At 39.1% G+C, this 26,965-nt stretch overlaps 1 protein-coding gene across 6 annotated transcripts in view; it reads right to left on the bottom strand.

Moving 5' to 3' along the window:
- The window catches only part of LOC139949732 (PAS domain-containing serine/threonine-protein kinase-like), a 66,112-nt gene that overhangs the window by 7,794 nt on the left and 31,353 nt on the right, over nt 1-26,965 (bottom strand). For 4 of the 6 annotated variants that reach the window (XM_071948243.1, XM_071948246.1, XM_071948242.1 and 1 more), the window contains 17 exons: nt 26,028-26,233; nt 19,959-20,129; nt 19,174-19,314; nt 18,147-18,281; nt 17,269-17,410; nt 16,455-16,615; nt 15,704-15,896; nt 15,208-15,400; nt 14,235-14,396; nt 12,718-13,727; nt 12,177-12,355; nt 10,532-10,699; nt 9,849-9,974; nt 8,400-8,534; nt 7,452-7,651; nt 6,896-7,029; nt 5,849-5,989 (listed from right to left, as the gene is read on the bottom strand). In XM_071948243.1, the coding sequence (XP_071804344.1) occupies nt 5,849-5,989; nt 6,896-7,029; nt 7,452-7,651; nt 8,400-8,534; nt 9,849-9,974; nt 10,532-10,699; nt 12,177-12,355; nt 12,718-13,727; nt 14,235-14,396; nt 15,208-15,400; nt 15,704-15,896; nt 16,455-16,615; nt 17,269-17,410; nt 18,147-18,281; nt 19,174-19,314; nt 19,959-20,129; nt 26,028-26,233 (3,597 nt within the window). Of the gene's footprint in view, nt 1-4,178; nt 4,330-5,848; nt 5,990-6,895; nt 7,030-7,451; nt 7,652-8,399; nt 8,535-9,848; nt 9,975-10,531; nt 10,700-12,176; nt 12,356-12,717; nt 13,728-14,234; nt 14,397-15,207; nt 15,401-15,703; nt 15,897-16,454; nt 16,616-17,268; nt 17,411-18,146; nt 18,282-19,173; nt 19,315-19,958; nt 20,130-26,027; nt 26,234-26,965 lie in introns of all 6 variants that reach the window. The other 2 variants (XM_071948244.1, XM_071948245.1) reach the window with 2 other exon arrangements.

The following is a 26,965-nucleotide window of genomic DNA, read 5'->3' as shown; positions in this document are numbered from 1 at the left end:
AGTGTTCCATTCAACTCGGCTCCGCTCGTTGAAAATATAAATCCAACTTTCTACTCTTGAAAAATATTTTCACCATTGCACTCATAGAAACTCATTATTTGTATACATAGTCATTATGGGTAGTGTCAATGTGCCACTTGTGTGAAGAATAGATCAGGAAATGAACGATGAAGTTACGTGATTGCCATTGCTATCCACATAAAAGCCCTTGTGAGTGCTATGGGTTTTTCTGTGACACATTCTGACAACAAACAACTATGCCGAATGAAACAATAATGTGAGTTTATACAAAGGATCACACAACAATTGAAGGGAAATGAAGGAAAATGGAATTTTCAAATACAACAAACTCCAGTGATTTGTAATCACAGTAAAATCTGACCAATAGTTTAGGGGGAAAGAGAAGATGGTAACCTTTAGGTACAAGAGAGGTATATGGTTTGAATTGGAGACTAGGGTTTAAGGAGTGGGCTAAATTTGGGTACCAGAGAGTGGGCTAAATATGGGTACTAGAGAGTGGGCTAAATATGGGTACCAGATAGGTACAATGTTTAAATTGAGGAGTGACTGGTTCAAGGATCAAGGGGAATTGATTGAGTGATTGCTTTAGGAGGGGGGGGGGGGGCCTGCAGCCGGCTGGGTATGGGTGTGCTTTGTGTCAAGCTCAGACATCTGGTAGGTTTAAGGTGTGTTTAAATAAAGACGTATAATATAATAAAAGACGTGGATCCTAGGTATGTGTATGTGCTGCTAGAGTTTGATTATAGGTGAATATAATTACAGTGTTTGAGTAGGGAAGGGGTGGGGGAAGGAGAGGACTTGGAAGGTAAGGACTGGTCGAAAAATATGTGCTAGCACATTCTATTATAGCCTATGTTTAAAGGATCATTACAGAATTGGTTTTTGCTAACCAAACAATTGCAGCCAACAATACCCCAAAACACCATTCTCATAGCAATAAGCGTAACTAGGTCCTTTTTAATACATGCATTTTAAAAAACAACCAAGGGGCCCTACAGCTTACATAGCCTAGCCCTCAACTAATCAGAATTAAGCATTCACAAGATTTAGAAAGTCAAACAATTCAAGATTGCAGCTATTTAACAAAGCTTTTTTATCATCTCCTGACGATGACTAGAGCAAGCTACTCAAAACATTGAGACCAATTTAAGAACCGACTCTGCCGTAGTACAGTTAATCACGATCCTACAAGCTAAAGTAGTAGTCCTAGCCTTTTTTCTATGTCCGCTCGGTAATAGTTAAAAAGCAGGACAGTTCTTTTCAGAACTGAAAAGTCCCCCACACCCCCGAACATCTACTCTGCGGTAATAGAATAAAGCAAGACAGTTATCTAAGAACAAACTCTACCTGGCAAGTAGATACACACATGGTGTTACCGCAAACCAAATATACATTGATACCTCACCATGCAATGCCTCAAATCCTATACAGCCTTTTAACAGCTCAACAAATTTGGACATTAAGTCAGTGAGTTAAAGGGGGAGGGATATTAAAATATTAGTGTTGATAAATGTCAGTGCAGAAAGTGCAGCCGTGGGATTTAAATAGAATGTGTGTAGTTAGCTTGTGAGAAGTGTCGCTTTTATAACCAGGAAAAAAATAGTCAGATTTCAATAACACGGAAGCATATCTTTTTTTTCTTTTTTTTCTTTTCTTGTAGTGGGTTGGGTGGTTTTTTGCTGTGGGGTGGGTTTCAGGGGACATTTCTTGTGGCAGGACGGCTTTGTAGAGGTGCTGGTCACCTGTTCCTCCTCGCCACTCACTGGCTTGGTATTTTTTAGCTATTTCGATTCTTTACTTTTTTTTCGTATCGATTTGTATTTCTATACTTTTATGCCAGTGTAAAAACTAGTAAAACTAATATCCTTGCCATTTGATTATTGAAATATTAGTGTTGATAAACATGAGTGCAGAAAGTGCAGCCAAGGGATTCAAAAGGAATGTATGTAGTTTGCTAGGGTCCTAGGTTAGGGGTTGGAGCACCGTGATACTATCCATCCAAACTTGGGCACATGGAACTACGATTGGGTTGGACCATCTAGTACAGACAAGTGTACACACTGTGTATTGGTTGAGTCAAGAGTTGGAAAACAGTGGGTGCGTTTGATTAGCTTCCCTGGGTCGACCCCGGTCTGCCCACGGTGCGTTCGAATAGCTTTGACGTCATTCCAGGGGCTCACCCGGGTAAGCCCAAGTGCCCTGCTTGTGGAACGGGTCACTTGGGGCTGGCCCCAGCTGCATAACCACCGCGAGAGCGTGAGTGAACGTTCGATTAGCTCTTGTCAGGGGCTCACCCGAATGAGCACTGTGGGGTCGACAAAGGAAAGCTAATCGAATGCACCCAGTATTGTGAATTTAACAATCTTATGCAACTACAGATCGGGCAAGTAAATCCTAGATGGGCAGGATAAAGCACACATCAACATGGGTTGGCTAAGCTAGGTGAACTAGTACTGTGTTTGTAGCTATATCTACTTTGTGACATATAATTCATGACACTGCCGTTTTAGCTATATGGTAAATTTCAGCTTTCCCATTTGTTAATCTGGTTACTTTGCATTTGCTAATTGCTATTGATATTCTATGTCCACAGCTGACAAAGAGGGCGTGTACAAATGTAGAGCAGACACAGACAACAATGGGCTTTAGCATTATCCATGTTCTATGGCTCATAGACACAAGAAAAGCTACATCGTGAAAGAAATCAGAATCCAAATAATAACAAACAGTTTTTATACAGCGCAAAATTACAGTGAAGTCTCAAAGCGCTTTTGGAAAGTCACTAGAGAAAAAACAGGACCATTGAATACAAAAGTTACAGAAAATACAGACAGGACTGCAAAATCATAGTGCATAAGTCATTTCACAAAAAGATGTGTCTTCAAAATAGACTTAAACTGTTCTAGAGAGGAGTTTTCTTTTATTCTATTTGGGATTGAATTCCAGAGTTCTGCAGCCGATTTCACGAAACTTCACGCAACTGCGTAAGTCAAATTGCGCAACATTTATGGCGCAAGTTGCTCCATAAGCGTAAGTCAGTTGCGTAAAGTTTCGTGAAATCGCTGCAGGAGATGCAACCTGAAAAGCCCTTTGCCCATAAGCTTAGGTGGTGGCTGGAAAAAGGAGTAAGGAGATTTTTCAAGCCAGAAAGAAGAATGCAAACAAACCCTGTCAGCTTAGTAATGTTAAAACTGTATAATAGTCAGCTTAGTAATGTTAAAACTGTATAATAGTCAAAGAGGAAGAAATCTGAAAGTGAGAAAGTGACTGTGAAGAACAGATTGCAAAAAAAGGAATCACACAAAAGATGTAGCCGAAACACTACCCAAGCATTATGTCAAAACGTGCGACTCAAATTGAAACTGCAAGTGTAAAGCGGAGGAATGAAAAGTTAAAAGAGGAAAGTTTGAGATTTGTAAACACAAGAAGAAAGACACAAACTGTTAGTAAATCCAGAAGTGAAAACAAACATCTTTCCATGAGATCTTTATCACACAGCAGCCATCTTGGATTCATAATGAGGCTCGGCTCTAAACTACATGTACACCTTGTACATTCTTTGAGTATTCTGGCAGGCACAATACTGCACAGGTCGTATGGGAAAGTTGACATTTTGTGTCATAATTTCCACATCAAAGTAAAAGCTGGACAAATTTTGAGATGTGCCCCCTTTCGTCATATCAAAAGTTGATAAGAATTAGACAGTGCAACCTCCATAAAATATAAGATTTTGTGACTTCTTCCATTCGGCTGTGTACAAATCGCGCCTGCAGGAAGTCCAGGCTCTGTGGCTATTTTGTAAACATGTGATGTCACAGGTCACATCGTCTATAGACAATGTGACCACTGACGTCACACGAAAACCATAACATGATTCGCGCGCATATCGCGGGGCAAAACCTTTGTGTTTTGGCAGCCAGCTAGAAAGGGTATGCAATCTTACCATGACTATGTGTGTTTTTGCCCGGGGAAACATGACATATACAGTGTTTTGTCAATAGAGGGCGGTTTAAATGTAAACACAGGTCACATCGTCTATACACTCGGTGATAATGGTATGATTGTGATAACTATTGAATGTTGTTGGATGATAATGATCTCTAGGGTGAGTTTAAAAGTTGGTGAGTTTAAAAGCTGTACCTACGCCAACTACATACATGACTAACAAGGTATTGGATCACATTGAGAGAGAAAGTTGTCTCTCGTATTCGTCTCGTAGTCGCACTAGATTCGCTGACTCATCGTCGGGGTCACTGCACTCTCGATCAGATGGTGGGGGAGAGGAGTCATAAATCTCACGGGACTCCCCTTTGTTTGTACAAGTTTTTTTTATGCAATGGAAGCAGCGTGAAAAGGAGAGAAAAAGCGCTAAATGTTAATCAGAAAATGGTTATTGGTTTAATGCTATGCTGGGATCTTAAAATGATAGTACACCCTAACTACCATAGTACTGTGTATTACGGAAACAGGTATGTCTTACTCCAAGACTACCAACTCAACCTTTTCCCTCCCCCTCCAAAAACAAAAACAAACAACAAAAGTAAACAAACACGCAATAACCCTCAAAACAAACAATATTAAAAGGGAACAGATAGGTCTATCAGACTACCCCGACTACCCCAACTACCAAGCTACCCCCAAACCCCTTGACGATGCCCCCCGCCCCCCATTAGAAAACATAGACAACAAAAAACAAAGAAGTAAACAAACACCACTAAACCAGTTTTTCAGTAGACTTGTGGACAAGTCAATAATGGTTTGTCACGGTGAGATAGTCGAGTTGGGGCGCTGTTGTAATGATTCAAGTTTCCGCGATTGAATACTGCTCTCGCGAGATCACTGCTCTCGCGCGAACTGCTGGTTGCCGACTTCTACTACTCAGGGACCGTATTCATGGGAGCAGTAGTCTTGCTGGGCCAGCAGTCTGGAGAGAATACAGCAGGAATTGTGGGGAGATTCTGAATAGAGTCCGAATGCGCTCACCATGACAGACATTTAACGACTTGTCCACAAGTCTAGTTTTTTTTATAGAGTTGTTAGCTTTTTTAAGTGTCTATCTAGCCTGTAACATGTAGTTGATGATTTATGTATGTTTGTGAATTGCATAAGGCGCTATATAAATGCTTTACTATTGTAAATGCTTTACTATGAATTGTTATTAAGACCCAACCGCCGTGACCCAATTTCATAGAGCTGCTTAAGCAGCAAATATTGCTCAACAATTTTCTGCTCAGCAGAAATGAGCAGGATACCAGTCAAACATTTTACATGTAACATGGTAGTTTGGCTGGTAACCTTTATTCTGGTGAGCTAAATTTGGTTGCGCTTAGCTACTTTTCGTGCTTAAGCAGCTCTATGAAATTGGCCCCTGATATTTAGATACAAGGAGGCTAACAGGGCCCAATTTCATAGAGTTGCTTAAGCACAAAAAGTAGCTAAGAACAAAATAAAATATGCTTACCAGAATAAGGTTACCAACCAAAATACCATGTCACATGTACAATGTAAGACTGGTATACTGCTCTTTTCTGCCAAGCATAACATTGTTATAAGCAGTATTTTCTGCTTAACAGCTTGTTTAGCATAAGAAAAACTGCTTGACAAATTTCTATGCTAAGCACAAAATGAGTGGGGCACCAGTCACAACAGTGTAAACTTAATGGAGTGTTGGCTGTAACCTGTTTTTGCTAAGCAAGATTTTTCTGTGCTAAGCAGGTTCTGTGCTTACAGGCTTCATGAAAGTGCGCCCTGATATTTAGATACAAGGCTAATAGGGAAGCCCCTGATTGATCGAGTCTAATTGATTGATTGATTTGTCTCTACATACCTTCAGGTGGCAGGACGGACTCCCATGAGTATTTAGTGATATCTACAGCCTGTGTAATCCAAGCATGGCTCTGCATATCACGTAGAGTACAACGCCATTCAGGCTCTGGGTGTAGCAACCACGCAACCAGTTGCATCAAATCTACCACAAACAACAACATCGTTCAAATTCATTAGTAAGTTTCATAAGAGAGTTTATGCATTCTGATTGGGAGGGTGAAGCAACCACGCAATCAATTGCATCAAATCTAATACAAACAACATCGTTCAAATTCATTAGTAAGTTTCGTAAGAGAGTTTATGTATTCTGATTGGTCAAAGACTTGGACCAATTCTGTGCTTACGACCACCATTCTCCGATCACATGGCAAGCGCCAAATTTCTGTGCTTATGGTGTAACCAAAGAATGCCTAGTAACACAGAGTATACACGCGCACTAACCTGTAAGAGTGGAATTCTCTGCTTCCGCAAGCGCCGATTCTTTGCTTACGGTAAGCAGGAGCCATGTGTTTCATGAAAACCTCTAATTGAGTTGGGGTGGTTCTGAGTTGAAACCAACAGTTCTATTCAGAACCACCTCAACTCAATTTATAGAGATTATCATTACATGGTGTTACCGCAAACCTCACTAGATCATTCTGATTGGTTGAAGATTGGTCGTTTGGGGGTGTTTTAACAAGTGATGCAAAGACCAGCTATTAATTGAACTAGCAAATACTTAAGCAAAGTTTAATTGCTCCTTTGAAAAAGTAACAGGATTTTAAAAGAGTTTTGAATGTATAACTGTATAGGATGAATGTTTTATTGGATGAAGTATTGTTATTGTTTATACTGATTTTTGTGCTGATCATACCACTTAATACCGGAAACGGCAGTCATGATTGATTGAATGATTTCGCACAACAACTATTTGCTGATCTTACCATTTGAAACATGGAAAAGTTGAGAACTGATTGAACTATTTGACACAACGGCTATTTGCTGATTATACCATTTGATACTAGAAATTAATCAAATGATTTCAAACTACACTGTTCGATGAGCTTACCATTTGATACAGGAAACGGCGGTTTAAGAATGGCTTGAATGATTTCTTCGGCATCATAGAATGGGTTTTCTTGGAAGATGAGTGTGTATAGAGTCACTCCTATTGCCCATAACTCCAACTCAGGTCCCTTGTAACTGCAGGAAGTAATGGATTGGTAAATGTTAAATTATAAAAAAATTGATGTGCTGAGTCAAAGAACTATGGGCCGTATTCATAAAACATAGCAATTTCTTTTTCTAGGCTTTTTCTTAGCTTCAGCATTATTACCCCTGGTGACTGGGCCTCAAATCATTCCTTAAACCATCTCAGCTCCCTGGGGAGTATACAGCCTGTGCCGCCAAATATGTAGCGCACTAGGCTAATCAATCACAAGAACCAACTCTGCCCTCACAGGTACCCATTGACCCCTGGGTGGAGAGAATAGTTAAGTGTCTTGCTCAGAGACACAAGTGTCACAACTAGGATTCTAACCCACACTCTGCTGAACAGAGTCACCAGAGCTTGAATTCGGTGCTCTTAACCGCTCTGCCACGACACCCCGTGCAGCTGCACTTACTTGTTCCCAAGCAGTACTTCTGGTGAGCAGTATTCCAGAGTTCCACAGAACGTAGAGAAGAGTTTTCCTGGTTCCATAGGAGCAGCGGAACCAAAGTCAATCAGCTTGATATGGAACCGTTCATCTAAGATCAAGTTCTCATCCTTAATGTCTCTATGGAGGATGTTTTTATCGTGGATATACGACACAGCAGCAACAACCTGAGGGTAGAAGTGGTCCAATCAGTTAGAAGCAGCTGGTACAAGGCATCAAACCAACATAATGCAAAGCAATGTCCTTAAAGGCAGTGGACACGTTTGGATATAACTAAAAATAATTGTTAGCATAAAAACTTCCTTGGTAAAAAGCAATGGAAAGCTGTTGATAGTGTCAAACATTGTGAGAAACAACTCCAGGTCTGAAGTAATGCAGTTTTTTTAGAAAGAAGTAATTTCTCACTAAAATATTTGAATTTGATTAAGAGACCTCAGAATTTCATTCTGAAGTCTCAAAATCAAGCATACGTATATGAAAGCACACAACTTGTGCGACAAGGGTGTTTTTTTCTTCCATTAATTCTCTCACACGTTCGATGACCAATTGAGTTCAAACTCTCACAGGTTTGTTATTTTATGCATATGTTGAGACACACCAAGTGAGAAGACTGGTCTTTGACAATTACCAACGTTTGGTAATTGAAGACCAATCACTTGGTGTTTCCCAACATTTAACCATAAAACAACAAATCTGTGATAAATTGGGCTCAAATCAATTGGTCATCAAAGTTGCAAGAAAATAATGAAAGAAAAAACACCCTTATCCCATAGTTGTTTGCATTCTGATACCTGTTCATGTTTGTTGTGTTGAGATTTAGCGATCAAGGATGACTCTGTGATACGTCAGGGTCGATACGTCATGCCAGTAACTTTGTTTTGCAAACTAAACTTAACAGATGGAAGTTACACTTACCTGTCTGAACATGTAACTAGCTAACGCTTCATCTAGAATTGGTTGTCTGTCTATAAACTCAAACAGATCAATCCCAGAACCGTGTTTCTCCATGATCATCTGAAAGAACTCCTCATTCTCAGTAAATTCGTAAACCTTTGGAGATAAAGCAATAGAATCAAGGATTATGAACAGCAATGACAATAGCCTTTTGTTAAGGCCTTCGTGGCTTGAAGAGCTTCGTAGAGCTGCGGTCCCAAGCGACTGGAAGAGGAGACCACACACGTAAGTGGCTTTGAGGCCTTTTCCAACTTGTTTGAGGTTTCCTATGTGTTTCTTTAAATCTCGCCTGTTGCTACCCAAAAGGGTAGCAAAAGTCCAAACCAATCAGAAGCGATGGGGGGTCAGCAGGTCAGCATACATTAATGCATGTTTCATACTCTATGAATAATTCATCAACAAAACCACAAAACAAGTTAAAAAAGGCCCTCATTGCTTCACCACTTGTGTGTGTGGTCTTCCGCCGTTCCAGTCGCTTGGGATCGCAGCTCTACAAACTTGTCCAAGCCACGAAGGCCTTGACAAAAGGCTACAATGACTGCAGATCTTGGGTTTAAAGAATGGAATAACAGAGAGGCAACAAGATCTTAAACGGCCGTTTCAAACCGGCAGGTTATAGATTAAGGACAAAGCAGAGGGCAAGGTCCTAACTGTGCTCCAAAGAAAACAAATAATGAAAATCAACAATAACAAAAATCTACAAAATATGTGGATGCTTTTATAGTGAATTATGCAAGGCTTCAGAGCACTACAAGAAATTATACAGTACAAAAAATGATTTGCACATAAGTATACTTGGCAAAATATGAGCATGTTTATCGTGCCTTATGAAAGGAAATAATTATATCGATCGATCAATAAATAGCACAGAAATACAGTATACAAGAAAAATATGAGCATGTTTATAGTATCTTTTGCAAAGCTTCAAGCTCTAAAGAAAGCATCAATCAGTAAATAAATAGCAAAGTAATTTCAAAAGCAAAATATGTGTAGGTTTATAGTACCATATAAGAGGCTACAAGATTGCAAAGAAAATACATCAATCAATCAATAAATAGCAGAGAAAAATACAAGCAAAATATGAGCAGGTTTATAGTGCCTTATGAATGGCTTTAGGCTCTAAACAGAAACCATATCAATCAATTAATAAATAGCAAAGACATATACAAAGCTGTTAAGCAGAAATTCTATTTAGCAAATTTCTTGACTAAGCAAGAAATGACCGGGGTTCACTTGCAGAAATGGTAACAATATGGTTTTCTGGTAACCTGTTTTTGCTGAGCAACATTTTATTGTGCTAAGCAAGTTTTTTGTGCTTACAGGCTGCATGAAATTGGTCCCTGATGCGCAAAAAGAAAAGCAAAGAGCAAGTCGGTGATGAAAAACAGTTTACAGAGAACTGCGTCTTACCTTGACAATGTTAGGATGTGAGAATCTTAACAGCATCACAATCTCAGAAGGGACTCGACCAAACTCTGCATCATTCAACCAGTTCTCCTTCAATATTTTCTTCTTTCGAATAAACTTCACGATAACCTGTGAAGGCAGAACCAAATGTGCCAATTTGAAACTTTGAATGGTGGAAATACGAGATGGAAAGGTAACACCATGTAATAATTATCTCTAAATGAGTTGGGGTGGTTCTGAAAAGAGCCGTTGGTTTGGACTCATAGTTTTGATCATTATGCTCCGATCATAGAACCACCCCAATTTAGAAGAAAATCACTCAAAATCATTGTTGGCATACAAACTTACTTGGTATAACAAGCAATGGAGAGCTATTGATAGTATAAAACATTGTGAAAAACGGCTCCCTCAGAAGTAACGAAGTTTTTGAGAAAGAAGTAATTGCCCACTAAAACATTTGAATTTGATTTTAAGATTTCAGAATCAAATTTTGAGGTCCCGAAATCAAGCATCTGAAAGCACACAACTTCGTGCTTTTTCTTCCATTATCTCAGAACTTTGACGACCAATTAAGTTCAAATTTTCACAGGTTTGTTATGTTATGCACATGTTGAGATACACCAAGTGAGATGACTGGTCTTGGACAATTACCAATAGTGTCCAGTGTCTTTATCTTGTTCACTTACCAGAGTACCATCTTGTTTCCTAGTGGCCATTTTAACGAATCCAAAAGCTCCTTTACCGATAGACTGAAGCGTTGTGTATTTCTCTTCATAGGCTCCACGGCTTAGACTAATGTCCTCTTCCTCTGGACATGATGATGTGCTTAGATTGTTAGCTTTAGCCGCTATCACCTGATAAAAAATAATAATAATAATAAAGAATATTTATTAGGCGCCAAAATCCCCCAAAATGAGGTGCTCAAGGCGCACAAGAGGGGAAACCACACACAGCAAGTAAAATAAGACATAGAACAGTTACACATAAGCGACATTAAACAATGTGGTTATTAACTTAATCTTGAAAGTATCGAGATTAGAAATGTTGCGAATTTGGAGAGGCAAATCATTCCAGAGTGTGGATCCAGCATGGGAAAGTGACCTACATAGTGTATTGCCCCATGATTAACAACTCTTAGAAACCTATAACATGTAAGTATTAGAAGATCGGAGAGATCGTATGGAATAGAATAAACACTCATTTTATAATCAAGAAAACTATGTCTGTCAGACAAACACAAAGAGCAAGTTCAGGCGCTCACCTTTAAGCCCCAGGTTCATACTTCCTGTGAACGGGCAACGAATTTTGGCGTCACAAATTCGCAACAAATAATTTGCGCGAGTTGACTTGTGCTCAACTCCTGCGAAACATTCACTGCGAAAACAGCCCTGTGGCATCAAAATTCGTATTGCGTTCGCAGTCGCAAAGAGTACTGTGAAACCTTGGCTTTAGTAAATTAATTTTGTGATTTACAGGTGGGGTCATAGATTGGTTTTTGTCAACAAAATGATGATTTATAGGCAAGTTAAAAAGAAAGATACGATTGAAGGAACACATTGCCTCGGATCGGACGAGTTGGCAGTATAAAAAGTGTTTGTAACATTTGTTATAAAATGTATATGGTTGGAAAGATGTTTTAAAAGTAGAATACAATGATCCACACAAATTTTTCTTGAAATTGCTTGGTTTACCTAACACAGTCGGCCCCTTATGGGAGTCAAAAATTTGACTCCCATAAATGGCCGACCGTGTTAGTCGACGAGGCGAAAGGAAAACCACTCAATTTCGAGGCAAATTTGTGTGGATCATTGTATTCTACTTTTAAAACATCTTTCCAACCATATGCGTTTTATAACAAATGGTTACAAACGTTTCCAAAGACCAAATCGACCGATCCAAGGCAAAGTGTTCCTTTAGAGTCGCATGTGAAATTTTCAGCTGAATACAGCGTCTTCTTGCTGAGAATTTACAGCTAAAATGAATAGCAGTATATAAGATTCTTACCAATTATATGAACCCTTGCACGCACGTCACATGCAGCGACTGTGCCACACTCACCATTTTGGTTGGCAATTTTAGGTTTTTGTGTAAACGTCGCGTCGCCTAAAATGCGCACTTCACTGAATAACGCACAGTGACATTGCCCACCAACATGGCGCATCCAAGATTATTCGATAATATGGCGCATCCAAGATTATTCGATGATGATGTCAGGTGAATTGGGTCAATAGGCATGGGCGACTAGTGTGACTAGTGCAACTAGTGTCCAACTCTCGATCTGCTGGTATCAAATTGCAACTACCACTTTTCAACTACCCGAGTTAAACCTACCTCTCCCAGACTAACACCAGTCACCGATGCATTGAAGGTACTACTAAAGCTAGAAGCTAAGGTGAGATTGGAAGTACATCGACCACCCTCCCCAGGATCCGACGGGTCACGTGACATCCACATACAATATAAGACAGCATCATCTTCCAGCTGAACTATCTTGATTTGGAATATAATACCTGGATAGCAGGAAAAGATTTCAAAAGGCATTAGGATACAAAACCACCACAAAAAACAAAACAATATTCTTGCTCCAAAGTTTGTTAGAAAAGTAGTTTCTATGAAAATTTGACCGGGTTTACAGGCACTGGACACTAGGCGCTTACTCCAAGCGTATTTCATGGGTTAGCAAAGAATGTTTGCTTGTATCCCTACATACAGACTCCACACGTTACTATGCGTTCTTAATTTACACAGTTAGCGCAGAAATTTGTGGTTTGCACAGTAAGCGAAGAATTGTGATAGTAAGCGCAGAATTTGGACATAAGTAGAGCCATGAAATTAGGCTCAGGCTCAGACTATTATTAATAAAATAACTTACCTAGGTATGAGCCGTCCCTGTGCTTGCATTGCCCCATGAAGCTACCCTCTGGAATTGGAGGCAACGACATCACAGATGTCTGCCTCATAACCTTACTAGCAGGTGTAGACGACGCCAAGTTCAAAAACTCTCCCTCAATTCTATCTTCCGGAGTCTTCACCACATCTCCAAATAAATTACTATTGTTAATATTCACATTGTTATTGACTGCTTTATCGGTGTCTGCTTCACTGAAACCCCACGCTTCTCTCGGCACACTCGGAGGCGTGGCGTCCAATTTACCCCCAGTCCATTTCTCGGTGCGGATCTCAGAATGACCCTCTTCAAAGCTGACGCTTTTCTCTAGGAATTTACAAGCAGGCTTAGGTTGGGATCCACCTGATCCTGAGCTAACTCTACGCGCTGTGATGACAGCCTCTTCATCATCACTATGTACTGAGTTATCATCGAGTAGCTGTAACGGACTCACAGGCTCAGAGTCTACATTCCTCTCGGCTAAAATCTTTAACGAAGGAACACACGGTGACGTAAGCACCTCATCCTGATCATGTTTTGATTCAATAGTTGATGAGCTATTGTCAATGATTTGTGGCTCAGTCGCATCATCTGGTGTTGGTGCTTCTCCCGACGACGCCAGACCATCTGAAGCAACTCCTGATGATCCTTGACCTTCAGAAGCTACTCCCGATTCTCCACCCTCGTCTTCTTTCTCTTTCTCCCAGTCCATGACCCTAAGCTTCTCCCCAAGCCGAACATGCTCCTGTAGTTTCTGCGCTGTAAGATTACAACCTTTCTGCGTCGTCAAGTCAGCGTTGGAATTCCTCTTACGTAGGAAGTCTTCCCCTAAGGGCCCTTCTCCTGGAACGATCTCTTCACTCACGCTGCCTCTCTCCGAGGACTCAAATCCTAAGGAGGATATATCACTCAGACCATCTGGAGTACCACTACAGTTCACTTCCATACTCGCATGACTGCTCCCAGGGGGGGACACTCCAAGAAATCTACGTGGACTAATGACATAAGAAATTCATCAGACTGTATGTATTTATAATTGGTCTTAACAAATCTGTTAACACTAAGGGCCGTGTCACACAAGGCAATTTATAGGCAACCAGTTCCAGGCAATATCTAAAAAGAAAATTCACATTTGAATGGTCACATATTATTACTATCGGGATTGTAATACATTGTTTGAAAAATTACACATGTGCTACCAAAGTGGTCTTGTAGCAAGCACTGCAGTTGGTTGCCTCCAAGTAGCTTGCAAAAGTTCCCTCCTTTGACAAGTCCCTTATAAATATTTGCCAACTGTGCTATCAAGCACTAAACTGTCTATCTATTTTGTTGAGATCTGTTTTAGAAGACCACCAAAATTAAGGCTACATAGCTGTAACAGTTGGTACATGTAGAGCGTCTGCACATTGATCCGGAGGTTGCAGATTCCTCTCCGGCTCTAGCAAAACTTTTCTTTGTTCAACCCAAGATTTAATTAAACATTCATTTGAGAGAGATCTCACCTTTCAATACCGTCTTCTGATTTACAATCGTCAACGCATGACGGAGCAGACTCCAGAAGCTCATTGGTGCTAGAACTAAATGTCCGTTGACTGCCACGATTAGCTTTATCAACCGTCTCAAATAATCTCTCTGCCTCGTTCAGAAGATCAGCAGTGGATGGCCTGGTGTCAGAAAATAATTTTTTATCAATCTTTAAATAAAAATTCTGAAATACTTATATATCAGAAATGCAATATAAATTAAGTTGATGTGAAGGTGTAACATCCCTGCCGGTCGATTTCACAAAACTTCTTCCTAACTTAACACTAATCTTAGGACTTACGATGAGTCCCAACCCTACACTGTAGCATGCAGACCTTAAGATTAATCCTAAGTTAGGAAGAGTTACTCGTCCTAACTCGAGATAAGACGAGTCCTAACTCTTTGTGAAATCAACGGCAGTATCTTGTAACAAGATAGCCGTATCCGTAGCTGTAGCCGCTAATTCAAACATAGCCTAAATCTGCTGCTCCTTAAGGTTCCCCAAATATCTACCATTAGGTTCTACCACTTGTATCCCATTTAATTCAATACAATTCAATTCAATTTTTATTGGTCCTACCATGGAGGAAATTCATTTTGAATACATGCAATACAGACAAAATTAATAAAGCACAATCATATAAATAAACTACTGGAAATACATAATATTAATTAATCAGAAAACTACATAATAAACCACAATGGAATCATACTGAAAACAACATCTAAGCAGAAAGTAAACAATTTGCCATTGACCAAATGAAAGACGCGATAGAAAAAGGAACAAATTAGTTTATGGTCTAATTTTTGGTCTTATCAGAGACTATTCTAGGGTCGAATAGTCGGGCCATTAACTTTTTTTGCATTTATACCAGAGGTCCTTTTCATTTGGTAAGCAGTTTGCAACTGCTAATTTTATTTTCTCGATAGAAAGATGAGAGAATCTTGTACCTGTCTAAGACCAGATCAGGAAGGACCAGCCCTCGGATATCAGCTCTACCGTCGGATGAACCTTTCCCTGGATCTGAGATTCCTGATGATAAGGAGGTCGATTGTTTAGGAAGGTTGTCTGTCTTGCCTTGATGCTGGTCAGCGAGTTGTGCAGCAATGGGGTTGTATGCAGAGGAAGTAAAGGCACTGGGATCTGCAATCAGAACATCAAAAGTAGGGTTTGAAACTTTGCATGGTGGAAATACGATATGGAAAGGTTTGCGGTAACACCATGTAATGACTTTCTCTAATGAGTTGGGGTGGTTCTGAAAAGAACCATGGGTTTTAACTTGACATTTCGATTAGTATGCTCTGATTGTCTTTTGGAGAAAAAGAACATCAAAGCAACGTTTATTTCAACATCATCATCAAGAAAAAAAGTACAGTCAATATTTTATATGACATCTGACCCATCCCCTGTACCCGCCCCTACTTATCTCTTTCTTTGTTAACTCACCTAACGACACCTGTCGCATGACGTGATCTTGTTTAGCCTGCCAGCTCTCTGGTCTCATCAACGGTTCCGATGATGGTCTACTTGGGTAGGGTATAAACTCATCATCGTCGTCATCGAATGGTGGAAGTGGCATTGAGCCATCGTCAATCAAATCTAAATGCTCATAGAACTCTGGCACTAAGAATGTTATATGCTGTGTGGAACAAAATAAAACAAGTTGGTAAGTTCAGTTGGTATGACGCTGCTCTGGAGATATAAGGGTCGTGGGTTCCAATCCAACCAAAGTAATATGCCTGTGATTTTTTCAGAGGACTCGGTAAGGTACTGAGTATACAGTGCTTACACAGATCGGGGTGTATGGGTAAAAACCAAAATTTAATATTCTTCATCCTCAATGCAAATTAAACATCTTTAAAATATGAAAACACATAGGAAATTCAAAAAGAGCAGACAAAAGATTAAACTTCAATTACTCAATCAATCATTCAGAAGTCAAATTTATAAAGCGCCAAAATCAAACGTTTGCTCTAAGGCTCTGAGGCAAAGATTAATAGTTAGCAAGCCTGCTGGAACCGGTGAGCTTTAAGGATTATCTTGAATGAGGCAAGTGAACTGGCATTTCTAGTTTAAACAGGACCCTTATTCCAGGCACAGGTCCTTTCGGTTGGTACGCAATTTACAACAGCTAATACTATTTTCTCTGGAATAAGTTGTACGGTCATAATTCTTATTGAGCCTACATGTATCTCACCTGTCCAACGAGTTCTTGGTGTGAGTAGCCAGACATCATGAGAGAGAAGTTATTATTAACGCTGTGTATCGTACCATCTTGATTAAAGGACACCATGCCACTGATGTTAGTAAAGACCCACATGCTAGCCTGGTAGACCACACCACACGACTGGTACTCATCTGAAAATATAACAAGAGGCAAGAATGATTTCACCATTTAAAGACCATATCAGCCAAAACATGGCTTGCTCTCAAAATGTCCAAACCCGCCCTTAACAAAATCTTAAAACAGGTTTGGTCTGGGTAGAACGTATAGCTTTAGCTGGACAATGTCTATTATGTGACCCTTGTCGGGTAAATTCTGGTAATGAGTTTGGTCTGTCTGTAAACGGGATAAACGTGCTACGAACGGACCCGGTCTTTGACCCATGTACATCCGGATGATGCCCAACTGCACCACGTCTAGCATGTCTGTAGTACGATCAAACTACAGCAATTCCGTTCCCAGTACGTCCTTATCATTTTTAGTACATTGCCCCTCCATCTATTTGCAGGACGGAATGGTCGCCCGATAATTTTGAGTAGGCTCAAAGTTCTGGAGCACCATTTCGATCAAACCCGTACTAGCCTGTCCATGAAGTTCGGAAAAAGATCGTAGAATGTTGCTACTTCATCCACTCGGCTTGCTTTCAGCACGATTCGCTACATTTTTCAGAACGAAGTCAGAAAGAGTTTGCAGTGATGGGGCTTTTCAACAAATTGAGAATGAATCTGGTATGACAGGGACTTCAGAACGTAGTGTGAGAACTAGTTGGGTATGATGGGGGATTTACCTAGGTCTTCTTGTAGCCTGTTACTATCTCTCTGCCCTTCATCTTCAGGTATTGATGGAGAGGTCTGATTCTTAATGAGCAGACTAATCGGGAAACTGACGCCATCTTTGGTCCGCCCCGTTATTCGCTGTTTCTTCACCTCCTAAAACCAGAACCAGAGATGTACAGTAGTACTGTTTGAAAAAGGTTTTTAGGAAGTGAAAGAAAGTCAACAACTCTGCTATCGTTGAGTTACCTTGTTTAAAGGTATGGTCATGCAAACCTTTAAAACCTGGACTAAAAAATAAAAGTTTGATAGCTCTCTTCACTGGCAAAAGCAAAATTATGCTTGCTAATCTCTGGAAATAAAGTTAAAGGCAGTGGACACTATTGGTAATTACTCAAAATTATTATTAGCATAAAACCTTTCATGGTTACAAGTAATGGGGAGAGGTTGGTGGTATAAAACATTGTGAGAAACAGCTCCCTCTAGAAGTGCCATAGTTTTTGAGAAAGAAGTAATTTTCCACGAATATAATTTCGAGACCTCAAGTTTAGAACTTGAGGTTTTGAAATCAACCATCTTAACGCACACAACTTCGTGTGACAAGGGTGTTTTCTTCTTTCATTATTATCTCGCAACTTTGATGATCGATTGAGCTCAAATTTTCACAGGTTTGTTATTTCATGCGTATGTTGAGATACACCAACTGTGAAGGCTAGTCTTTGACAATTACCAATAGTGTCCGGTGCCTTTAAGCAAAGAATGGTTCAGCACTGCAAATGCTGATATGTAAAATGCTCAGCTAAGGTTTGAAATGAGCCAAGTCAGCAACAAACCTTGCTGACTTGAAATTAACACTGAAAGGAAAACAAATTGTACAGACAAGAAAAGTTACCTTGGGAAGTTTTGCTCCAGAGGGAGGGAGTTGGATAGATGGAATCAGCTGCTTGATTGGAATACCAATTACTTCCGTATTTGATGTGAAACCATGGAGATATGCAAATTGTTGATCAGCTTCAACAATGTAGCCCTGTAACATGAAAACAAAAAACATGCATTTAATACTAATAATAATAATAATAACAATAATCGTAATAATACAAAGCATTTATATAGCGCTCTAAGGAGGACGGAGCGCTTTACATGAGACTATGACAAAAAAGAGAAACAAACAAACTAGGATAGGTGGGAAAACAGAAATGTCTTGAGGCGGCTTTTGAACACAGGCAACGAGATTGCCTCTCTCAGACCCGCGGGGAACTCATTCCATAGGCAAGGGCTATGGAGAATGAGCTATCCCCAGCCTTCCGTCTAATTCTAGAAACAGAAAGCCGAGTCTGATCAGCTGATGAGCGGAGTCTTAAACCTGACTTTGAGATGGAGTATCCTTGCTGATAAGGATAGGGGACCAGTATACCTTGTGGGATCCATCAAGCAATAGACATTTCTTTTGCAATGTCACAGGCCAAGTTTTTGCCAACCCAGTTTAAAAAACTATAGAAAGCCAAAGATGCAAATCAAAAACACATGTGGATAACCACTGTTTGTAACAATGCACACAAATATTCAAACATTGTGTTGATTTTGTTGAAACAAAACAACTAACTATGGGAGGTATTTTATTAAACAGAAAGTTTGCAGAAAAATTTTAAATTTTGTTAAAACATCTGTTAATACGATTGAGTGTGTTTAAGTAACATTTGTTGCTCCATGCCAACCAAGGCAGCCCGAATTCGCCGCTTACCCCTAAGCACAGAATGCTTGCTTCCGTCTGTCCGTAAGCGCCGATTCTGTGCTTACGGTAAGCAGAGCCATGAAATTGGGCCCTGTTAATATGATTGAGTGTTTAACTAACATTTGTTCGTCCATGCCAACCAAGGCAATTTGTTTATCAACAAAAGAAAAGGTCTATGAGTGCATACCTTGCTGTCGAACGATAACTTAGCCGAGCTCCTTTCCACTGGTTCCATGACCACTAGACATCTGGGGTTTTCATCTGAGGTTAGTTTCTTCATCCATAGAGAGATTGGTATGACTAGACCATTAGCATCTACTGCATCAAACTGGCAAGAAGAAAAAACATGGACAACATAAAAAACAATACCTTGATAGTATGTTGTATTGTACTTTCTTTTGTAATTTGTATTTTGCTTGTACATCGCCATGAGCGTCTTGCCAGACGGACCTGTGCGCTCTATAAGAGGCCACTATTATCTTTTATTATTATCATCATACAATAATGGAAAATGGAAAATAGAAATCACAAACGCCGTTGTGAAAAAAACTACATTGATTGAAGAGGGACTCTAAAGTCAAATTCAGTTTTGTGATGAACTCATTTTCGTAACCAATAACTGGTTGTCCTGCAAGTTACATGTGGAGGTACATTTTGAATTATGAGACCTATTCCTTAATAGCACCATGTAATGGTTTACAAGGTGCTGTGGTGCAATATGCGGTGAACCCTCTTCTCTTTTCCTGTTTTTTTTGTGCATTACAAAAGACCTGAGGCCAACGGCTTTAAGTCTCATCCGAAGGACGCAGCTATTTTGGTTAAGTGCCTTGCTTTAAAGGACACAAGTGTCAAGACCAGGACACGAACCCACACTCTGCTGAACAGAAACAATAGAGCTTGAGTCTGGTGTGCTCTAAGAACTGCTTGGCCTCCTCCCGAAATGAAGGTTGAAGGGTTGTAGACAATACTTACCACTTTACCGGACACTATAACGACTTCCCCGTTATCTTCAAGATGTTGCTCACATAAAGCTTCAGGTTGCTTACGATCATTCACTGATAGCAAACTTGACATCTTCATTCCAACTAGTTCATTCGTGCTATAACAGAATAACTCACATGCCATCTCGTTAGCGACCAAAATCTGCAAACAGAATCATACAAATAATTCAATTATTGCAATTTTATAATTAAAAAAAAACTGCTGAAGCGCCATGAGTATGTTTTTTAAAATGTGTGCTGTGACTCTATATATATTATATTATTATAGCGTTTAAGGTTGCTTAGTGAGCAAAACTTGTTACTATATCAATCAAATATTTTATCACCCAGTTTATAGTGCTTCTTTTTTTAGAATATGAATTATTTGATACTCATTCAAAATGTTGTTAAGTTAGGGCCTATCTATTTATTTAACATTTTTTCTTGATGAAGTTGCGAGAGTATAATGAAAGAAAATACGCCCTTGTCACACAAGTTGCGTGCTTTCAGATGCTTGATTTCACGACCTCAAAATCAATATCTGAGACATCCAATTCAAATATTTTAGTGAGAAACTTCTTTCTCAAAAACTACATTACTTCAGAGGCGGCCGTTTCTCACAATGTTTTATACTATCAACAGCTCTCCATTGATCGTTAACAAGTAAGTTTTTATGTTAACAATTATTTTGAAGTGATTAGCGATAGTGTCCAGTGCCTTTAATTAATCTAAATTGCTACATGTATGTTTATAAACTGCCTGGCCAGGCCAGGTACATGTAGTGTGAATACGATTGCATTTCAACAAGTACAATGAACCTACATGTATAGTGTAGTCAACTTTGTAAAAGAGCAATTATTTCTACTACCTCATGCCATGCCCGATTACATCCTTTCATTTAAATACCTTCAAACGTATTGATAAAATAAATGATTAAGTGAAAGACAAAATTCTGAGTGTATAGATGAACAAGTTTTGTGATTTTTAAAGACACTGGACACTATTGGTAATTGTCAAAGACCAGCCTTCTCACTTGGTGTATCTCAACAAACCTGTGAATTTTTTTAGCTCAATTGATCGTTGAAGTTGCGAGAGTACAATGGAAGAATAAACGCCCTTGTCGCACAAGTTGTGTGCTTTTAAGATGCTTCATTTCGAGACCTCACAATTCAAACATTTTAGTGAGAATTTGCTTCTTTCTCAAAAACTACGTCACTTCAGAGGGAGCCGTTTCTCACAATGTTTTATACTATCAACAGCTCACAATAGTTTTGAAGTGATTCGCGATAGTGTCCAGTGACTTTAAATAATCTAAATTGCTACATGTATGTCTATAAACTGCCTGGCCAGGCCAGGCCAGGTACATGTAGTGTGAATACGATTGCATTTCAACAATGTACCTACATGTATAGTACAGTCAACTTTGTAAAAGTGCAATGAATTCTACTACATCATGCAATGCCTGATAAAATCCTTTCATTTCAATCCTTTTAATAAATAAACTGAGCAAGTCTTGCATGAATGTAACCGTCTTGGTAATGCTTGGTCCAACAATTGAGTTTTATGTGTGCTTGATTTAAAGGAACACGTTGCCTTGGATCGGTCGAGTTGGTCTTTGAAAAGCGTTTGTAACCGTTTTTTATAAAATGCATATGGTTAGAAAGATGTTGTAAAAGTAGAATACAATGATCCACACAAACATGCCTCGAAATTGCGTGGTTTTCCTTTTACCTCGTCGACTAACACGTCGGCCATTTATGGGGGTCAAAATTTTGACTCCCATAAATGGCCGACCATGTTAGTTCGCACAGTAACAGGAAAACCACGCAATTTCAAGGCAAACTTGTGTGGATCATTGTATTCTACTTTTAAAACATCTTTCCAACAATATGCATTTTATAAAAAACGGTTACAAACGCTTTTGTTTTGACCAACTCGTCCGATCCAAGGCAACGTGTTCCTTTAAAGGCAGTGGACACTATTGGTAATTACTCAAAATAATTATTGGCATAAAACCTTTCTTGGTGACGAGTAATGGGGAGAGATTGATAGTATGCAACATCGTGAGAAACGGCTCACTCTGAAGTGCCATAGTTTTCAAGAAAGAAGTAATTTTCCACGAATTTGATTTCGAGACCTCAGATTTAGAACTTGAGGTCTCAAAATTAACCCTCTAAACGCACACGACATCGTGTGCCAAGGGTGTTTTTTTTCTTTCATTATTATCTCGCAAGTTCAATGACGGATTGAGCTCAAATTTTTACTGGTTTGTTATTTTGTGCATATGTTGAGATACACCAACTGTGAAGGCTAGTCTTTGACAATTACCAATAGTGTCCACTGCCTTTAAGCTGTTCCTCCGTGAATACTTAAATTTAACGAAATGTATGGTTATAATTACATGTATCATGTTATATTGTTGGGGAAAGTTAAATTAAGGTATGAATTATTTGAAAGCAAATTAAACTTAACAAGCCAACAAACAAAACCAAATAAGACTTGATCTCCACTTCCGATTGATTGTAAACAAATAAGAAGGTTGACAAACTAAAATTAGACCTACAATAATGTTGCACAAATGTGGGCGTGTAACGATTGTGCAATAATGGGGTTTCTAATGAAAACAATGTTTTTTCATACACTACGTCGTTGGAACGCATTTAAATTTTGTTTAAAGCCATTGGACCCTTTCGGTAAACACTATTGTCCAAGGCCCACAATTCGTGTATCACAACTTCTATATCAAATAACAAACCTGTGAAAATTTAGGCTCAATCGGTCATTGGAGTCTGGAGAAAATAACAGGGAAAACCCACCCGTGTATCCGCGCGTTTCGCCGTGTCATGACATGTGTTTAAAATAAATCCATAATACTCACTAATGAGAATTGATATTGTTTTACTATTTTCTCAAAAAGTAAAGCATTTCATGGAATAATATTTCAAAGGAAGTCTTTCACCACTACATGTGTGTACCTTCTGTAAACCCTGTAAGTTATTTGTAAATCTGTGAACTTTTTGGTTTTTTTCTGTTCAGAAAGTGTGTCCAGTGGCTTTAAAGGGATGCTTCAGTGAATTAAAATAAAACAGTTAATTTTGCTGTCATTGAACATCAATAAAATGTGTTTTGTTTATTCCCGACATATCTGACTTGCGTAATTAGCGAATAAGTCATGCCCCCCCTTTTGTGGATTGTTACCGCCCCCTACCATCGACGTCACGTCGGGAATTCAAACATATCGTCGGCAAAAAGAGTCTGGTCCCTAACTACACGGGCCTAGGTACCAGGCCACACAGTGCACACGTCTCTACATGCACACAGCCAGGGGGCCTGACGGCTCGGGTTACCGACATGACGTCAAGTTTATGCAAATGAAGGCTCCCTTTTAGGGGCGGGGTGGGTTCCCCTTATCTCTTGAAAACCATTTTTAAAATACTTGCGCATTTAATTAAAAATATATAACAATATTTCAGGTTTAAAAAGTCATGTTTAAGCGTTTAAATGAATAAAAAAAAAAAAAATGCACCCACCCTTTAAGAGTCCCTGCCTGTAAGAGTGTACCAAGTGGTGATTCATAGGTTCTCAGATCTTCTTCTAAAAAATTAGAGTGATACATCATCATACCAAACGAATAAATCCAAAATTTTAGTTTGCTGACGCTTTCGGTTTTGGAGTTACCAGTTATCAAAGTTTCGGCCTAAAAGCCCTCGAGAAACGAATAGTACATTCCCTGTAAACACAAAAATGTGCGCCAAGGTCATCCCAACAAAAGTAAAACATTTTTTGAAACCTCCAGTTGGGCTCATAACAAAAGTAAAAAAAAAAATTTGGGATCTCGTTGGCGCGTCATGTTATTTAAAGAACAAGGGCTCTATCATTTCAGTTTGGGACAGCCACTTATAATATCTAGGCACATATGGTTGTCCCAAATTAATTATAGAGCCCTTCCTTATTTGATAAAATGTTGACAGGGCTTCGAAGTTGGTTCTTGACAGAAAATGTATTACAAAACGCCAATATTTTCTGTGGAGAGCCAACTTCAAAGCCATGTCATCATTTTATCAAATGAACAAGAGCTCTATAATTAATTTGGGACAATCACATGTGCCTAGATATTATAAGTGGTTTTCCCCAACATAAAGGAAAGAGCCCTTGTTCGTTAAATAAAATCTTGAAAAGGCTCTGAAGTTGGCTCTTGACAGAAAATATAAAAAACACCCATATTCTTTGTAACCTTTGACCTTGGCAACAGTTACCAACCAACATTAAACTAACACCATTTGTAAAAACAAGTCCAGTGTATCTCTTGACCAAAATTCGTTTTGGAGACCTATCCCCTTCATGGTTTGCCAACATTTTGAAATTGGGGGATATTTCTCACTTTCGGTTGCCACAGCAATGCATACGTACAATGTGTATAGGCATGTATTGTGAACTTTTGATCTGTAATATTTGTTAGCGCCACTCAAATCCCACTTGGTTTTTGCTTTTTATGTGTTGCTGAGAATCTATATAATCATAAAACGCAGACAACTTAATGGGATCATATTGGCGCGTGGATTTCTAGACGACGCAAAATCGCCCGAAATAGGCAGTAGTGTAGTTTCATATGACCTTTGACCATTGTTATATTGGTGGGCCAACATGATCCCAATTATTTTTCAATTGAAATCTGTTTAGGAACACTCAACTTAACCAAATACAAGAAAACATTGATGGGATCTTGTTGGCACAGATACTTACAGTGATGAAAAAAGTGAATGTTGTGCCAATTTAGGCCAAAATGTGTGGAATGACAATACTTTAGAAAATTTTCAAAAAATCTTTTGACATGCAAGTTGCAGAGATCCCAAGATTCTTTTTTCATTTGTCATTAGATGAAAACTGTTCCAATACCCAGTTGCCATAAAAAAAAAATTTTGTTGTTGGCGCGCGAAGTTACGGAGGTGCGAAAACGCAATATATTGGTAAAATTTGAACTTTGACCTCTATTATCTCTCTGCGCCAACGAGATCCCACTCACTTTGCACTTAAAATTGTTTTAGGGATGCAAGCTCTTTCATTTGAACTTGTTCAATTCATGGGATCCTATAGGCGCGTTGAGTTATGAGGCGTTGAAAATGGCACGAGGGCACTGTTCGTCAAAGGTTCAGGTGCGCGTAACATGACGCGCCAACGAGATCCCAAATTTTTTTTTTTACTTTTGTTATAAGCCCAACTGGAGGTTTCAAAAAATGTTTTACTTTTTCTGGGATGACCTTGGCGCACGTTTTTGTGTTTACAGGGAATGTACTATTCGTTTCTTGAGGGCTTTTTGGCCCAAACTTTGATAACTGGTAACTCCAAAACCGAAAGCGTCAGCAAACTAAAATTTTGGATTTATTCGTTTGGTATGATGGTGTATCACTCTAATTTTTTGGAAGAAGATCTGCGAACCCATGAATCACACCCCCCCCTAATTTGGTACATTCTTACAGGCAGGGACTCTTAAAGCCATTGGACACACTTTCTGAACAGAACAAAAAATAAAAGTTCACAAATTTACAAATAATTTACAGGTTTACAGAAGGTAATGGTGAAAGCCTTCCCTTGAAATATTATTCCATGAAATGCTTTACTTTTTGAGAAAACATTAAAACAATTATCAATTCTCGATATCAGGAATAACGGATTTATTTTAAACACATGTCATGACACGGCGAACGTGCGGAAACAAGGGTTGTTTTCCCGTTATTTTCTCCCGACTCCGATGACCGATTGAGCCTAAATTTTCACAGGTTTATTATTTTATATATAAGTTGTGATACACGAAGTGTGGGCCTTTGGACAATACTGTTTAACAATGTTGTGCGATAGCTTTAATGTTAATTTAAACAAACTATTTGTTATCATAACAAAAGTGATGAATTAGTGATGAATATTTTTATTTTTAAGAATTTGGTTATAAAAAGATTTGATCTAGCGTACGCGCTTTACATTTTGGGTTATTTGATCAAAACAATGGTGGTCAATGCAAGGGTTCTTTTTTTAGATTATGGAAAAGACTAGAACTGATACCAACCTTTGTAGTCCTAGCTTCTATCGTCAATATAGCCTTGTTGGGATTCCGTACTGTAGTTGGGAATGTCGCCCCCATTTGACCGCCTCCGACAAAATTATAGAAGGACCAGGATTGCCCCAGGGATGCGTTGAGCTGAGAGGTAGGAGCTGGAGCAAAACTACCCTTGGAGAGACCAGCGGAGAAACTGAAGGTATCCAAACCGTCACCTACAATGTACAAGAAAAGAAATATTAAAGGCACTGGACACTATTGGTAATTACTCAAAATAATTATTAGCATAAAAATTCATTTGGTAACAAGCAATGGAGATCTGTTGATAGTATAAAACATAGTGAGAAACGGCTCCCTCTAAGCAACGTAGTTTTCGACAAAGAAGCAAATTTCCACTTAAATAATTGAATTTGATTTCGAGACCTCAGAGTTAGATTTTGAGGTCCTGAAATCAAGCATCTGAAAGCAAACGACTTCGTGTGACAAGGGTGTTTTTTCTTCCATTATTATCTCGCAACTTTGACGACCAATTGAGTTAACTTTCTCGACCCCCATCAAAATACGTATTGAATTTTGAATCAAAATTTTGGGGTCAAATCGGTCAAAAATTTGACATATCATCTTTAATGAACATTTTGATGTTTCATATCAATCAATCAATCAAAAGTAATTTATACAACGCTAAAGAGTTTGCTCTAGGGCGCTGAGGCATAGATGAATAGTTAGTAAGTCTGCTAGAACCGATGAGCTTAAGTTTAAGAAGTGTCTTGAATGAGGTGAGTGAGCTGACATTTCTAATTTGTACAGGAAGCCTATTCCTCATTTTGGGGCTATATACAGAGAATGATCTCTCTGCAAAAGTTGAACAGCAAGTTCTTGACACAACAAGAAGGAAGCAAGAGGTAGACTAACGAATAAGTCTTTGTTGAGACCTCAATTTGAGCACA

Source organism: Asterias amurensis, chromosome 17 (assembly GCF_032118995.1).
Source record: "Asterias amurensis chromosome 17, ASM3211899v1".
NCBI classification, from domain to species: Eukaryota; Metazoa; Echinodermata; class Asteroidea; order Forcipulatida; family Asteriidae; genus Asterias; species Asterias amurensis.
Note: the sequence above shows the minus strand (reverse complement) of the source record. Positions and strands in the feature narration are given on the sequence as shown.